The sequence below is a fragment of the Staurois parvus genome, unplaced genomic scaffold, assembly GCF_062004578.1.
Source record: "Staurois parvus isolate SC_StPar_1 unplaced genomic scaffold, SC_StPar_1.0 ptg000153l, whole genome shotgun sequence".
Lineage (NCBI taxonomy): Eukaryota > Metazoa > Chordata > Amphibia > Anura > Ranidae > Staurois > Staurois parvus.
In genome coordinates this window covers 13645317-13662671 of record NW_028317949.1, presented here as the reverse complement: position 1 = coordinate 13662671, position 17355 = coordinate 13645317, and the positions used below count along the sequence as shown (strand labels likewise).

At 37.1% G+C, this 17355-nt stretch overlaps 2 protein-coding genes across 2 annotated transcripts in view; one reads left to right on the top strand and one right to left on the bottom strand.

Annotated features, from left to right (window-relative positions):
* LOC149463730 (cadherin-10-like) overlaps positions 1-17355 on the top strand; it is a 590257-nt gene that overhangs the window by 304977 nt on the left and 267925 nt on the right. The window lies entirely within an intron of this gene.
* The window catches only part of LOC149463731 (uncharacterized), a 29161-nt gene continuing 14342 nt past the window's right edge, over positions 2537-17355 (bottom strand). The window contains exon 2 of the mRNA XM_089674876.1: positions 2537-2593. Within this exon, the coding sequence (XP_089531002.1) occupies positions 2537-2593 (57 nt within the window). The remainder of the gene's footprint in view (positions 2594-17355) is intronic.

Sequence of the window (17355 nt, the reverse complement as noted above, 5' to 3'; positions counted from 1 at the left end):
ATGTAATATTTATAAGAGATCACTTTGATTGTTTTATTAGTGCAACACCAAGTATAGTTTTTCACTTTTGTTGTTAAGAGAGGATATCCTCTTAAAGTGTTTGCTGCTTTTTTATGATGTAAGCACTTGCGCGGTTTGATCTAGTTAATTTATAATTAAATATTAAACTTACAAGATCCTCTGCCTCCCAAGTAGAGGTAAACCATATGTGTGTTACTATTCCTGGGATGGATGCAGTATTTTAAAGTGTTTATTGTCTGAGAAGCCCAACCAGATATGTCCACGGTGATGAGGCAGCTGCCTCATGCTGGTGCCACTGAGTTCCAGGTTACAGAGATATTGATGTGCAGTAGGATTCATCCATCCCAGAAATAGTAATACACATGCTATTTACCACTACTTGGGGGATAGATTGAGAAAGCTTAATACTTACCTCTAGGTGCTGGGTGCTTTTCTATATTTCCCTGGATTCTAGTTTAAAAGATCCTCCAGCCTGCCAACCATTTCCCCCAACAGAGCTGCACCCTCACCTCTGAGGAGTAAATGATCTTGTCTCCATATAGGAGCTGATTTGTGTGATTCAAGATTCTGGATTTACATGACCACAAGTGCATGGTCCTAAAAATCACCCAATTCTGGCTTTGGATATACAGCATATGGTAGGAAGGAGGAAAAGTTAAATAAGTGGTCAAATCTAAAATATTTGTGTGTACATGGAAGAATAATGTTAATGGGATTTAGGTCTCTCCAAATGTCAACTGAATCATTTTTATGGGGCAGTTTGGCAACCTTGTATCCTGTTTTTGGGGGAATACTTAAGCATAGACGAGTCTTTAGGATATTTAGCAAATATTAGGTCCATGGCAACATTTGCATCACATACCATAAATAGTATACCTTCAACCTTTAGGAGTAATGAATTACAAATTTCATAAAACTTGAAGCTGTCCTGAATTAGAGGCATACTAGCATAAAATAGTAACCTTTTGTCCAGAAAAGTCAAAACTGTGGTTTAACTTTCATGACACTATTTAGCTAATTCCTGGAATGGTTTGAATAAAAGCATTGCTCTTTCATAGTCCATTATCCTGATACTTCCTCTGCATTGGATTTTGTAGGTCTCCACTTTATGAACAGTTGCTTCAGAGTTTGATAAGCATGTTTCAGCAATTTCCCATCACACATTGCATAGGAAAAAACTGAAGGTCTGACCACATCACATTTTTTGGACATTGAAATTGATTTAGATCAGGGGGTTTGTACACTCCTTGCTAATACAATTTCTAACTTAGAAACTGCAGCCCCTACTTGGCAAACTTTACTATTTAGAGTTTTGCCATTCTGAAAAATGTTTTTGTGTGGCATATTACTAGATACGTTAAGGGGTCCATGGACCCTATCACTTCTAATCTAAAAAAAAAAGATTTCAGGATATGGTGTAAAGCTTTAGGGACTTTTACCAGCATATTTTACTGTATGGACCCCATACAAGACAAAGCAAATTCTCAATTTTTCACAAATACAGGGGTTTTTCTGGCTTTAGGGCCTAATGTGCAAGCAGATGGTGTGTGGTTGCATTACTTCAAAGGTAGATAAATACTGCACTCATAAAACCTGGCTTTTTTGTAACTTTTTTGCAGGGGTCACTGGGCTCAAAAGCAAATCTGTACCTTTTCATTCATAAAAGACAGCTGTGGTTTCAGCAGTCATTGCATAAAAACATATTTATAACAGGGTATTATATTACCACCACAGTTTGTTTTTCATGCTTATATTTTAATATATTATTTAGGGCAGTTCAAGTCCCAGGCCAATTTAATGGAATTCCCTCCAAAGGAAACATTTCAGAATACTGGCATCAGAGTTGCAGGTCAGTGCCTGACCTGGCTTTAGGGGTTCAAACAGAGACTTATTTCCTGGTACACCAACTGTGTACCCTTGACCTGGCCCTTACCTTTACTTAGATGTACCAGAGAAATACTGTATTTTAACAAGTGACAGAGACATATAAGGGTTATAAACCAAGAAGGAAATCCATACCAACTCAAAGATTATTACGGCATAAACACACCACTCAGGTATACTTACCTCAAATGAACCTCTACCCATAAAATAGAAAAATGAAAAAAGTCCTAGTTTTAGTGTAAATACTTTGCATAGCCAGTGGTAAGTTGAAAACCACATCTTCACAGGGCTGTGATTTAGTGGTTTTATTCCCATGGGAGTGACATCTCTATGGATGAATGAAATAATACTACATTTGTGGTACATTGTAAGCTTAAGCTGGCCTTGCATGGATCAAAATTCAGTCAGTTTAGCAGAGACTGGCAAAGATGTGATCCATGTACAGGCAGGATATCGATTGACTTGGGTACAACCAGTGTGTCAGATTGTTTGTTTATTTTTGATTACTGTGGTGGAAGGAAAGAAAATCGAGTCATCTATGGGCTGCCTAAGTCATGTAGTTGATCTGTACTGTATAATGGTACACAGCAACAAAAGCCTATTACATTTGACTTCTGTACCGTCAATGGTCTCAGTAATGACTCTTAATATTGGAATACTTCTCATTAGGGACTATATTCATGATCTGCTACAGAATAAAAAAGCAATATTAAAATTTACTTTTTGCCTCAATGCAAAGAGCAGTGAAGGCACAAAATATAGTTAACCTAGCAACAAATCAATAATAGGGTAACTGAAGTGAAATCTAAGATGAAATTTGATCACTCCTTACTCAATCCCAGCAGAACTAACATCCAGTGATTGTGAACATTTTTAGGTGCTGCATACAGTATTAGTCAATTTTGAAAAATTTGAATTGCAAGGGACTCGTCCGTGAACTATTTGTTAGACATTGCTAGTAGACACTGTTTCTATGTTATAGACAATTGTGTGAATGTTGCCATTGTGCTAATTTGGTTGCAAGCTGGTTTTACAAATACTCACAAATAGTTAAAAAAAAACTTTTTTCATTAAACCAACAGAGTGGATTGAGGGTGTTAAGATCATATTTACTGTAAGTACCATATCAAATATTTTATTATAACTGCGGTCAATGTATGGCAAAATGTAAGTTATTAGCAAGATTTATTAAAAAAGAGTATACTTTGTTATTTATTATTTCACAAAAGTTTACAACGAACTGAAAGGTACACACTAGTCTGCACCTGTTTAAAAGTTAACTGTGACTCTTGTGAAATCCAGCTTTTTTTCTGTGTGGAAAATATTCAGTTGGCAATCAACCTTCAATGTTAAAACTGAGAAATAAGTGTAGGTGAGGTGATACCTTAATGTTACTTTTTTGTACTGTACATTGAATGAATTCCATGGGTTCATCAGGATTTAGAATAAAATAGAGTCTTTAGCATTAGTAATTTGAAACATTCAACAGATGTAGTTAATGATACAGACACTGTGTTTGGATTTTTTATATAAATATTTGTTTTGAAAATTGACACTGACTTATTTTGATGCACAATAATTCTCACCGGATGATAAATGAATATAGGATACTGCTGCTGAATCCACCTATATGAACAGGCATAAACATGGAAAGAACAAGCAAATATTATCTTGTCATCATGCCTCTAGTGAATTGAGTCCTTTATGTTTGTAAGTGGCAGTGATTAGTGCTTTGGGTGTGATATACATAAAGAGACCCTGTCACTGTCTTTTAAAATTATAGTACTATATATGTAAAATACAGAAAAATCAAGTATTTTCCAGTCTTAATTGCAGCATTATTTCCTTTCTATCAATGATTTTTATTGATTTGCAATGTAACTCTGAACTTGCTAGCAAATGTAATCAATTCCTTAGCACAACCCCTCTCACCTTGCTTGCCATAGCCTTCTTCTCTGCTGATAGTGCCTAATTAGTGTCTGCATTGGCTTAGCTCATCTTTCCTTCAGCTCCCTATTTATCCTTTTGTATAGCAGCTGGGGGAGGGATGAAGGAGAATACTGTTGAGTTTCACCTGTATCAGCCTCTCATCGATCTGTTGAGAGTCTGAGCCAGTCACTCCCACCCCCTCCACAGTCCCAGCGCTCCAGTGACTGACAGTCACTAGCTCTCTGCTCAGAGTGGCAGGGAGAACTGAGAAATCAGAGATATTTGATCACTCAGTTCTTAGCTTTAGAGCCAGAGGGAACAGATGCAGCATTGGATCAATGCTGCATCCACCTAGGTAAGTATGATTTTAAAATTTCAAAAAATACCAATACTCTTTTAAGGGGAATTTCTATTGTTTTCGTAACTATATTTTTTTATGTCTTTTATTCAGGACTAAAATACATACATTTTAAAAATATTTAAAGTCAAGTATTTTCCAGGCTTAATTGCAGCATTTTTTCCTTTCGATCAATGATTTTTATTGATTTGCAATGTAACTCTGAACTTGCTAGCAAATGTAATCAATTCCTTAGCACAACCCTCTCACCTTGCTTGCCATAGCCTTCTTCTCTGCTGATAGTGCCTAATTAGTGTCTGCATTGGCTTAGCTCATCTTTCCTTCAGCTCCCTATTTATCCTTTTGTATAGCAGCTGGGGGAGGGATGAAGGGGAATACTGTTGAGTTTCACCTGTATCAGCCTCTCATCGATCTGCTGAGAGCCTGAGCCAGTCACTCCCACCCCCTCCACAGTCCCAGCGCTCCAGTGACTGACAGTCACTAGCTCTCTGCTCAGAGTGGCAGGGAGGACTGAGAGATCAGAGATGTTTGATCACTCAGTTCTCAGCTTTAGAGCCAGAGGGAACAGATGCAGCATTGGATCAATGCTGCATCCACCTAGGTAAGTATGATTTTAAAATTTCAAAAAATATCAATACTCTTTTAAGGGGAATTTCTATTGTTTTTGTAACTATATTTTTATTTCTTTTATTCAGGACTAAAATATATACATTTTAAAAATATTTTAAATATTTTATGCTGGTAACTCGGACATTCTGTTTTTGTTTTTGAATGTTTCATATTTGTTATTTCCTGATAACAGGTGCAGCTGTATGCGTCTTTTCATGTTTCCAAGGTTTTACTTACCAGGTTTGCTGAGAAAGCCTGTTCTTAAAGAGATGCTGTAAAACTAAAATTAGAAGCAGGTATCTCAAGAGAAGGGATGGAACACTTTATTTTTCTGCTCACTGCATTGCCAGGATGCCACTTAATTCAGAAGAAATCACTGAAGTCCACTGGGAACAAACACTTCCAAGAGTGTCCATTCCTTTGGTCTGCCACATCAGAGTAGGATTTCTCATGAATGGAGAAGCATTCTGGCAGCATGAGCAATGGAAAAGGTAAGCATCCCATCTTTTTCTTTGCAGGTATGCCTGTTTCTATTTTTATAATGACAGAATCACTTTAACAAGGCTACAAGTTTACATATACATCTAAATGAGTCAGAGGAGTGACTTAATCTTGCCTCCCTCCTTATTTTGTACAGCTTCACACAGACCTTTGATTAAAGAGATAGACAGACTGAAATCGCAAAGCTCTGTTGCCTTTTTATAAAATCCATAATGCCCTGCAGCACGAGTGTCAGAGTAGCCTGTATTAATAACATTTACGCAAATTCCCTTTAATTTGAATGCTGTCGCCGAGAAAATTCCAAGGTATAGTCCACTTACAAGCCCATATGTGAGGACCATTGTCTCCTGTTACTAGGATAAACAGGTACAGTAAAAATAAATTAACTTATACATTGAATTAATAGCTTTCAGTTATATATTTTATATACCATTAAGTTGAAATATCGCTTTTACTTTTGGAAAGACATTTATCAGAAAGGCAAACCGTTTCTTATGAAAAATTTAAAAAACTTCATTTCAAGTCCCTGTATGTCAAAATGTCCTGTTTTATGACTCCTGTAAAAACCACCATATGAACATTCATACTGTCCTTACTATTGTCACTTTAAAGCGACAGACCTTAATATAAATTTACATGTTTTTGACAACCTTCTAATTTCTTTACAAGAAGCACGCCACATCAGACTGTCAGAATCTCTGCAGACAAGGTTGCTATAAGTACATAGGAAGGAATTGCAGCGTAAGATAACATATATTACAACAGCCTCAAAATTGTATGTCTAAAAAGATATTGTTAAGCAAAACCCTCCTTCACTTTACATAAAACAGATAGATATCAAAACACTTCAAGATGTTTTTCCTTCACATATTTATGTAGACAGAAATGTCCATTTTTATTTTTCATTTGAATATAAATCATTCTAGCATTAAATGTTAAATTTTATGTCTTCTGTGGCACAGATGAATGCAAATATGACACATTGATGAATGACTGCAATTTTCAGAGATATGAATATATCCTTGACTTGTTTGCAGAAATGCTATATTTGGTGATAATATTTCAATAAACAAAGGAAAAAATGTAATACAGTTGTCAAATTGTCAGCTATGCAGTCCAGTGTCTTGGACTTTTTTTTTTGTTGTTGCTTTTTTTAAGATTATTATTACTTTAAGCCTGACAATTCATTGTATTGTTTACTCTGTATTACAGTACATGTTTTCAGCTAGGTTTATAATTTTGATTTCATTTTTTGTCAATGTTTTGATCAACGCTGCTGTTTATACTGTATGTAGGTGATATATTTGTAAGTATTCAAGATTATATAAAGATAATGTAAAAAGATGAAGATGAGAATGTGACTATTCCATAACCTATTCAGATAGTTAGTTTAAAAGTAATCTCTACCCAAAAATATAAACTATTGCAGCTCCACAGTGCTTAGATGAGGTGTCTTCATTATTATTATTTTTTTCTATCCTGCTTCTAGCTCCACTAACAAACGTGTCTTTCTTTCAGCTCCATTACATGGGGAATGGAGACATTAGTAGTTTACAGAAAGAAAATAACACTTCCAGTTTAGCTTACAGAAAGTGTTGAGGGGTCAACATATATATACTGTACTGTCTGAAAATGTACTAAAACCCAAAAACGTAAAATGAATACAGCCAGTACATGTACCAGTACAGGGCTGGTAAGCTGTAATATAGTACTTTGATATTCTTGTGTTTATTTAGTAACAGTTAAAGTTTGAAAGCAATTTGTTTTTATTTATAAAAGAACATACATTCCACAATTATAATTATGATACCAAAATTAGTATGTGCTGATATTACCTCCAGCATTGCTCCTGTTTCTTTCTACTAGAGGCTGCCATTTTGTTTAAACACAGAAACAATTCCTTACTGAGAATTTTCTCCCTCTCCTTGGTCTCAAAAACTTTATGTCACTTTCTGTAATTAAAATGTGTGCAATTCCAGCCTGATTATAAGTCTTGGCTTGGGAAGTGAGGAAAGCTGCAGAAGCTTTACAATGCTGAAGTTCTCAGGGTTGCTAGAAGAAAGGAAATATAATCAGGAGATAGCATATGACACTATACTTGTAAGTTTAACTATTTTGTGTGTCCCTGGCACAAAATGTGTCCTGTCACATCACCTGCTTTTCTTTTTTCCTCCTTAACCTGACTTTCCTCAGCACAGTTTGTGTCATCTCTGTTGCTTTCTCCCTCCCTTAGCAGCAGTAAATCTTAGAGCTGTCAGCAGATCAGCCTCTAGTAAGTCTTGCTCGCCGCTCTGATTATTGGCAGTGATAGAGCCTTACTGAATTTTAAACAGTATAGGTACCAGTTTTAAATGTTCTATACCTGTAAAAGAGGCCAACATGAAGCTATCTATCATGATTTAATTTTTTTGCCCCATGTCCCAGTTCCCAGTGACTGGGACTGTGATTCCCAACCTGGGAGAGAAAACACAGTCTGGAATGTTGTATTATATTTTGGATTCTGTAATAAGGTTTACAGAGATATATGCAGATATTAGCTAGGCACTGTTTTTCAAGTAACAAGCTATAGGATGTTCATACAGTTGCAATATGACTCTTAGTAAAGGCACAGTTTTGCAGAAATATATTGCTCAGTAATGGCACAGTATTTCAGGGTGGCAGTGTTCCAGTCTTAGCCTGTTTTACCAGAGAATGGTTTCTGTTGGAGGGGTGTCAAACTGCAAGGTAGAGACACTCTGTTACGGATCCGCCAGGTGGTGCCTCTGGCAGCCCACTTGACAGAATTACCCGAAGCGTGGAGTCTAAGTCCCGGTCTGCGTTTTCACCAGGGCCCCTGATGGTGGGGATGGACTTGGAGCAGAACCAGGACCAGGTCACGACCTCCGAGCAATCCCACCAGTGGCAGAGGGAACCTCCGGGGATGTGTGCACACCTGAAGAGAGCCAGATGTGAGGAGGCCGGCAGGACCAGGCAGGATAAACAGGTGGTTGTCACCGTGGGGGACGGCGAGGTACAGAGTCGGCAGGCAGAGAGATGTCAGGTCACACGCAGGGTCAGTAATGTAGTCAGTCCGCAGAATGGTCAAACAAGCCGGGGGTCAGGATAGGAGAAGGCAGCGTAGTCGGGGGCAATCCGGGTCAAACTCAGGAGAAGGCAGCGTAGTCAAAACAATCCGGGTCAGAGCTGGAGCAGGCAGAGAGGTCAAACAATCCGGGTCAACAATCACAGGGCACAGGAACTCAGGTTACAGATCAGACCTTGCGGCAACCTGTGACAGTGCAGGGCATCTTTAAATATTGCGCCCTGCCCTGTCATTGGCCGCCCAGGACACGCCCCTGGCTGTCATTGGCCACCCAGGACGCACCCCTGGCTGTCATTGGCAGCCCAGGGCGCGCCCACGACTCCTACTGCGCATGCGCGGATTCCTGTCAGCCGTGGCCCGTCGAGACCTGGTGCTTGTATCCCGGCACGAACCGCCGCTAGTGCGCGTGCGCCAGGGAAGGCGCCGTGGCGGTCCCTGACACACTCTTTGTTGTTGAAGATATCCCGTGTAGCTGATCCAGGTACCAGAATGCCTGTGGAGAACAAGAGGTTCTTCATTTAACTATTAGCTCACACCATATGTATTTCTCACATTAATACATCAAAAATATATGCACATAATATAGTGTAGTGCTGCTAATAGTCAACACAAAACATACAGTAACCAAGCGTTTCAGCATCAAATTAATTCTTATAACAAATGTATGCTCTAGTGTCCATAAATGATTCATATCCAAATGTTAAATGCTTCAAATGTCAAATGCTTCAAAAATAATATTGTCCACATCTGTGATTGATTCATTATCCCTTATGCTGGAATCAATCCTTTGCCTCCTCATTGGCTGGGACAGCATTGGTTTCCTCTACCGTCAATTACTGCCAGTGAGAAGAGAGCGTGGGGGGGGGGGGTTGGTACAGCCGCACTCAATGTATGAATGGATACACCAAGCAGTGGCTTGGGAGTGAGGCTGCTTGGGTGCCCCCACAGCAAGATGTTTGCTATGGGGACACTAAGTAGAGGGGAAGTGCAAGGAGAGCCAGAAGAGGAACCAAGAAGAGGAGGATTGGGGATGCTCTGTGCAAACCCACTGCAGAGAGCAGGTAAGTATGACATGTTTGTTATTAAAAAAAAATATCTTTCTTTAATATCACTTTGAAAGGTGGAGAAGATCTACACCTGAATTGAAGCACCTAAGTCACTGACAATACATAAGTACAACAAACAACTTTCAAGATGTCATTATCCCAGAGATCCATTAACTCTTTCCATTATCAGAAAAACTGTTATCATGATTTAGAGGAAAATGGGGTTACATGCTAGGACCCATTCATGAAGAAATCCAAAAATTTTCTAAAGAATTAAATATTTTGTATTCACAAATCTATGCAATTAAAGGTGTATTGCATCACAATTGCTCTGGACTGTGGAGCCTGAATAAGGAAATGCAAAATTGGCAGAAAAAATTAAATATTTTACTAATTTATGGATAACCTGGTGCTATCAGCACTATGGACAGCATAACAGATACTGCTGCTTAGAGTTCTTTTTAAGATAGAATCTTATTAAAAATGGACATTTGCATGCAGTATTGATAATTATTGCACATGTTAGCGTGTCAGCATGCTAATTTTGAGGGGTTATAGGCCTTGCCCAGTTATTTTGATTTTATACATGTGCTTGTATAACCTATTTGATTCATAGTATGAAGATATGGGATTGCCATGGTAGTAGGATGCAGATTACCTGCATTTCAGGAATTTCCAAGGATTAGTCATATTCAAGTAGGTGATATGTTGGTTATTTAAAAAATTCTGAAGCATTCTTAATTTGTGGATAACTAAATATTCTATAATAGTAAGGTGTTTTAGTATTGAAAGTTGTAGTGACATTAGCAGTATTTATTTATTGTGTAATTTATAGATGTTATATTTACAGCAATAAGCAGGTGAAAGAAAATAACTTTTCTATTTTTCATGTCAAAGTGATATAGACCCATTAGGGCATACAATAATTTAATGAAATAATATATTTTATGAAAACATTTCACATATTAGCTGTACAAATATTTGATTTGATTTACAGTAAAATAGTAAGTCATAAAATCAGGCTTAAAGAAACTGTGACTGCCCAGCTGCTGTGCTGTCCCAGCATGTCCTGTCAACCAGATGACTTGCTGTTCAGCAACAGTGGGATAGCCAGAGAAAGCATGCCACAATTTAATATTACTTCTCTGCATGTGATCCCTTAAAATATAGAAATATTGCTTTTCTTGTGCTCTTGTGAACACAGTTAAATCAAAATAATATATGAAAATACAATATATAGGGAGTAATGACCTACAGAAGGTATATGTTGACAAGGACTCAAAAAATAACTTAGTACCTTGTCTTTTAAGAATATTTTTTTTAAATGGCTAAATTGTGCATTTTTACTTACTAGTCCAATAGAACAATGTATAGTCTAGTTTGCTATACATTTTTACATAATTTTTCAGAAGATAATAAGATATTGTATCAAATGCAGGTTCATATTTCAGAAAATAGATGATAATTAAGGAACTAAGTTGTAATCGCAAATAAAAAAGAAATAAAGTATGTGGCTATAGAAAATTTAATGAAGTGTAAAAGGTGCAGCTTTTATATATCATTCACTAGTGAGGATACCAAGGGCGAGCCTTTAGTGCCTGCAGCTTACACCTTTCTACACACCCTTAGTGCTCACTGACACCCCATGTACATTATGGAAAAAGTAATATCATTTTTTAATGAACATCATTGCTGATTTAAGTGAAAATGGGGTGCACATAAAACCAAGATAAAAAAAGGCTACTCAACAGCCTCCTGAAGTTATGTTTTACAATACGTTATATTTTACAATCATTTTATGAAAAAAAAACATTTTTGATTATGTGGTGATGGCTAAAAAAATAATTTTCAGTCGAATGCCACTTTATAAGAAATATGCAAATAATGCTTTTTCTGATATTTGCTGGATTATTGGATTTCATTGAAAATACTTCTGTGCTTTTATTTGGTTGTACTTTGTTTTTAAGGTTTATTAATGAAAGACAAGTAGAAGTTTTGAAAATGTATAAAGGTATTATTCATTTTTGTATTTAATTTTTTGTTTAGCAAACACAGCTTGATTATTTATCTTTATGTTGAAATCATCTTTGTGAATACACAATCATAGTCAGCCAGGAAAATATATAACACACTGGGAAATATGTCAAGTGATAAAGGTGAAAAATACTTTATTCCTCTAAGTTTGCAGAAATACATAGCTTTTTTATAACCTGCTCTAGTTTCTCTAATTACAAAGTGTTACTTAATATTTCTGTGATTTTTTACTGGAAACAAAAGTTCAATATTTGCATAAAATATAGTAATGGTTTGTAGATCTTTGTGGAGAAGTGGAAATTGCTATATAATTATAATACGCAATTTTCCATGATAACATTATAAAAGACTGTACCCTATCTCTTCAGTGAAGCCTATCCTGCCTTCAACTAATAATTGAATCTTCTCTTCCTCCTACCAGTCCATCCCCCACAGTTATTACCTTTTGTACCATTAGCCCTTCCCTCTTAGATTGTAAGCTCCAAGGAGCAGGTCTATCCTAACCCTCTTGTATTGAACTGTATTGTTGCTGTATTGTCTCCTGTTATATTGTAAAGTGCTGAGCAAACAGTTGGCGCTATATAAATCCTGTATAATAATAATCATAATTTCACTATTCATTTCCTCCATTCATCTCAAAGTAACAGACATTCTTTGACAGCTATCAAAATCAGCACAGGTCTGTGCATTTGCAGATCATGGGTCTTCAGATGCACAGGACTGAAAAAATATGCCTGCTGTGCAGATCCTTGTACTCATGCAATGGCACCATTACCTTAAATAGAAAATGTGAATGCAATGTACACATATGCAAAGTCATTGAAATCAACATGAATGCCTATTGTTGTATTAGGCTTTTTCTGAGTATCTCATTACCCACGAAGGTAAAAAACCTTGAGTCTTTACAACTTTAACAGTTGGGTTTTTTCCTTTGGTTAAGTATATAGTTATAAATAGATAGTATAATAAAACCTTTTTTAAAAAAGCTCCCTGCACTTACATTGGGATACCCACTATATAAGGCAATAAAGTCAAAGAGCAGCACTAAAAAACAAATATAAATAGCATAAATAAAAATAAGCAATAAAATGTCAAAAACATGTGAAAAACACCAAATACTGGTCTCTATTCACTAAAGCAGTTTGCAAGAGGTATTTAGGTGATCTGACACATTTTTCCCAAATATCATATGTGATGCTGAAAATGTCAATTCACTTTCCCTTTATGGAGTATTTACCACAAAATCCAAAAACGCTTGGTAAATTCTGCATAAAACAGTGTTAAAGTCAATTCACTAAAGGAAATAAATAAATAAGTGCTTGTGATAAATAAGTAGTGGTCCAGACATGCAATATTTAGGGAATATAAAAACATGATAGCCAATTTGGAATAGTCTCTACCTTCAGTAGACTTTCAGCAGTAATGCATAGAAACATAAATATGGATAAAAACACCAAAAGATTACATGTAGTAAAATATATATATTTTTGTTCGTCATTTTACCAGATTTTCTGAGACTTTTTAGTGTATATACACAAGCAGATACATCATTTGCTACACAAATCTCCCAATCACGCCAAACATAATACAATATACAGTGGGGCAAAAAAGTATTTAGTCAGCCACCAATTGTGCAAGTTCTCCCACTTAAAAAGATGAGAGAGGCCTGTAATTGGCATCATAGGTAGACCTCAACTATGAGAGACAAAATGAGAAAAAAAATACCGCTCGGGCAACGAAGGAGTGGCTTCGTAGGAGGCATTTCAAGGTCCTGGAGTGGCCTAGCCAGTCTCCAGATCTCAACCCCATAGAAAACCTTTGGAGGGAGTTGAAAGTCCGTGTTGCCCAGCGACAGCCCCAAAACATCACTGCTCTAGAGGAGATCTGCATGGAGGAATGGGCCAACATACCAGCAACAGTGTGTGCCAACCTTGTGAAGACTTACAGGAAACGTTTGACCTCTGTCATTGCCAACAAAGGATATATAACAAAGTATTGAGATGAACTTTTGATATTGACCAAATACTTATTTTCCACCATAATTTGCAAACAAATTCTTTCCAAATCAGCCAATGTGATTGTCTGGATTTGTTTCTCATTTTGTATCTCATAGTTGAGGTCTACCTATGATGCCAATTACAGCCCTCTCTCATCTTTTTAAGTGGGAGAACTTGCACAATTGGTGGCTGACTAAATACTTTTTTGCCCCACTGTACATGCATATCACAATGGTCTAATGCCTAGTTAGAACATATGTCATATTGTATGTAGTTGGAATACTTTATTTTTTCCAAATATCTTTGGAGATAACTTTGGCAAAAATGTTTGCAAGACAAAAGCAGATTAGGAATAGACAAGTATTCTTATGAATGTGTGGAACTTGAGCTGTTAGGACAGAAGTGTCATTAGTTTGAAGGTTTGGCAGATGGATACCAGAGTGACAGTTTCAAGAACATCAGAGAATAACAATGGCTACTTTCTAGCAAGAAAAAACAGACCTGTCCAAAGATATAGCAATTACTTTGCCAAATACCACAGCACAAATGACTTAACTAAAGACAAAACTTGCATTTTCATTTTGGAAAGAGTAATGGAGGGTTAGAACCCCTGTCATTTTTTTTTGCCATCTGTGTTCCATTGGTTAGATTTCCGCACTATTAGTGTTTAATGTCAAGCCAAAATATGGGAATTTTTTTCTTTGACTTTCAGTGGTAAGGAGAAACAGTACAATAGAGAAAGTGAATCTCCCTAACAAACAGCAATAAAATACTGTTTTGTGAATTGAGCCTACTGTCATAAAACCACAATAAAGTTCACATTATAGAACCATGCAAGCCACAAAACCTATCAGGTACAATAGAAGGCAACAGAGTGAAGTGTGGGTGAGCTGTGGATGTTTATGGATGAGTTTCTCACTGGATGTTTGTAATACACTGATGGTACTGTACTTTTCCTATTTTATTTAAGTGCATTGATTTACCCTTTCAACAAAGTGGCTTTTAACTTGAATACACTATGGAGCCTATTTCTTTTTATCTATCTCCTGTCCTCTGTATATTGCCAAGTCGAGTGAAACAGGACTTATCCATCCATCCCAAAAGCAGAAGTGTTGCACTGTTTGTAACCACTCGCCCTCCAGAGGATTTACCCCCTTTCCTGACCAGGCCATTTTTTGCGTTAAAGGGCTGCATAACTTTAACTGTCAATTGCACGGTCATGCAGCACTGTACCCAAATGAAATTTGCATCCTTTTTTTCCCACACATACAGCTTTCTTTTGGTGGTATTTTGTTGCCTATGCATTTTTTATTTTTTTGCGCTATAAACAAAAAAAGACCAACAATTTTGAGAAAAAAAAACAATATTTTTTGACTTTTTGCTATTAAACATGTTCAAAACAAATTGTTTAAAAACTAAATTTGTAATAAATTTAGGGCAAAATGTATTCTGCTACATGTTTGTTTATGTGAAAGTTATAGTGTTTACAAATGGTGGTATATATACACTTGAATTCATTTTTCTTTTTTTACAAGTAATGTCGGCAATCAGTGACTTATAGCGGGGCTGTGGCAGGCATTCTGACACGGGGGGGGGGGGGAACTGACTTGATGTCACTGACATCCCCAGTGACACCAATACTGTGATCAGTGCTAATAAAAAGCACTGACACTGTACTAATGGCACTGGGCAGGAAGGGGTAAACATCTGGGGAGATCAAAGGGTTAACTGTGTGCTGTTTCACAGTATGCTGTGTGTGCTTTCCACTGTAAGCACACTGCTTTGTATGACTCTGCAGGAGCTGACAGGAGAGAAATCTGTATTGTTTATGCACAGGTCTCTGCCCCTTTTTGAGATACTCGGTGATCACTGGGTGTTGGAAAGTAATCACTGGCCAGAACCCGGTGATTGACAGCCTAAGCCACGAATGGTGGCACGGGTCGGGCGCATGTACGGCCCGTGCATGCCCACTACCCTGAAATGCAAAATCACGTATATATACATGATTTTGCGCACCCCTGCTGACTGTAGCAGTATTTCTGCTATAGGATGGAGGGGAAGCAGTTAAGTCTGCTGAGACCATTTATATGTTGACAGTCACATTGTTTTTGGTAAGTAGTTTAGTTGTTCACCTTGGGTGTTGTTCCCATCTTTTGAAGACTTCTGGCCATAGGTTATTTTCTTTGTGTTAGCAGAGGTGGAGTTTCACTGTGACAGTGGAGATTTACTAAAACTGGAGTACTCAGATTCTGGTGCAGCTGTGCACAGTAGCCAATCAGCTTCTAACTTCAGCTTGTTTAATTAAACTTTGACTATAAAACCTAGATGCTGATTGGTTTCTATGCAGAGCTGCACCAGATTTGCCACATTTCAGTTTTAGTAATTCTCCCCTATTGTGTGCATGCTTTGGTCTAAAATGGATTGTACACAAGTGAATGTGCACTTTTTATTTAATATCAGTGTCAAAGTGCATATTACACTATGTGAATTTTTAATTTTGCATATTGGCATTTGTTTTTGTGGTCCCTTGTGTGAGACCATAGAACCAAGTTTGAGGAGGAGATTTATGCTATATTTATTTTTGTTTTTTTATCATTTCTTAAAGTATGTAGTTATAAATTTTCAGGAAGGGCTCAATTTAGATATCTGGCATAGGTATAATATGGGGTTGAAGTAGTTTGTCATTAGAGAGAGATTGAGAATCTGGGACAGTGTAGGAAGATCCCAAGTAGGTCGATAGCCACCTTGGAGTCCCGAGGAAAAAACAGTTGTGTGTAATAACAGTCAAGGGGCTGGGAATAGAGGAAATCTGTAGGCCAGTGGACAAATGTTAAGAGGGTGACAGTGTGGGTTTTATCAATAAATGGGACTTAATTTGGGGGTATCAGATTAGGAAGAATCTACAGTAGGTTAGTTAGTTGTTTAAAACTGATCCTTGGTTTTATGATAGAACATAAGAATCTGATCATAATTGATCAGAGAAAACAGAAGGCTTGAGGAATAGCTCAGATTGAATCAACTGAAAAAGTACTATAGGTAAGGCAAATATTAATTCTAAGTACTACTGCATGCCCAAACCAGGATAATGGTTTACTTGTCCATTTATTTAGGTTTAGGTCAGTTCGATAGAGTTGAAGGTGGTAGTTTCTCGTGAAAGTTTTTACTGGCAGCGAGATATTCCTACATTTGTGATAGTGTGGGTTTCCTACTTAAAATATGCCTTAAGGTTGTCATTAATGGGTGGCAGAAGGACTATATTGAGGGCACAAGATTTTGTGTCATTATGTTTGATTATTTAGCCAAATAGGTCAGGGACCTTGACAAGATTAGGAAGAGAAATATGAGAATAAGAGAAGAAGAATAAGAGATTGTCCTCAAATACAGCTACTCCACATTCCTTGTTTCCAATACCAAGGCCATATATTAAACTATGTAGATTGATTTTCTTAACAAATGGCTCAGTCAGAATAGATTGGAGAGAGTGGACAACTCTGGTGAGTGAAATTTCATATTGCAAATTGGTGGTACATGGTGCTTTTACTTCAGATAAGGGTTGTTGGGAAAGGATTGAGGGATAAGATCCACAACATCCAGTTAGATTATAGCCCTATATGTTGTAAGGTAGCCCATGTGAAACCCCATGACACTCTGATGGACAAGAGAAGGTCTTCAGCTCAGCATTTCTGCATCTACTGTATGATATAATGTATATGACCTTTATTGTGTTTCTCATGTTCTCTGCCCTACTTGAAGCCAACTTTATCTAGCCCAAATTGCTATGTAAGGAATGGAAGGATGTGATTGGCCAGCATTTTTACCATTAGTTTCAAGTCAATGTTTAGTAGAGCTATTTGCCTGTATTTTGAGCATAGTAAGTGATCATAACTTTCATTT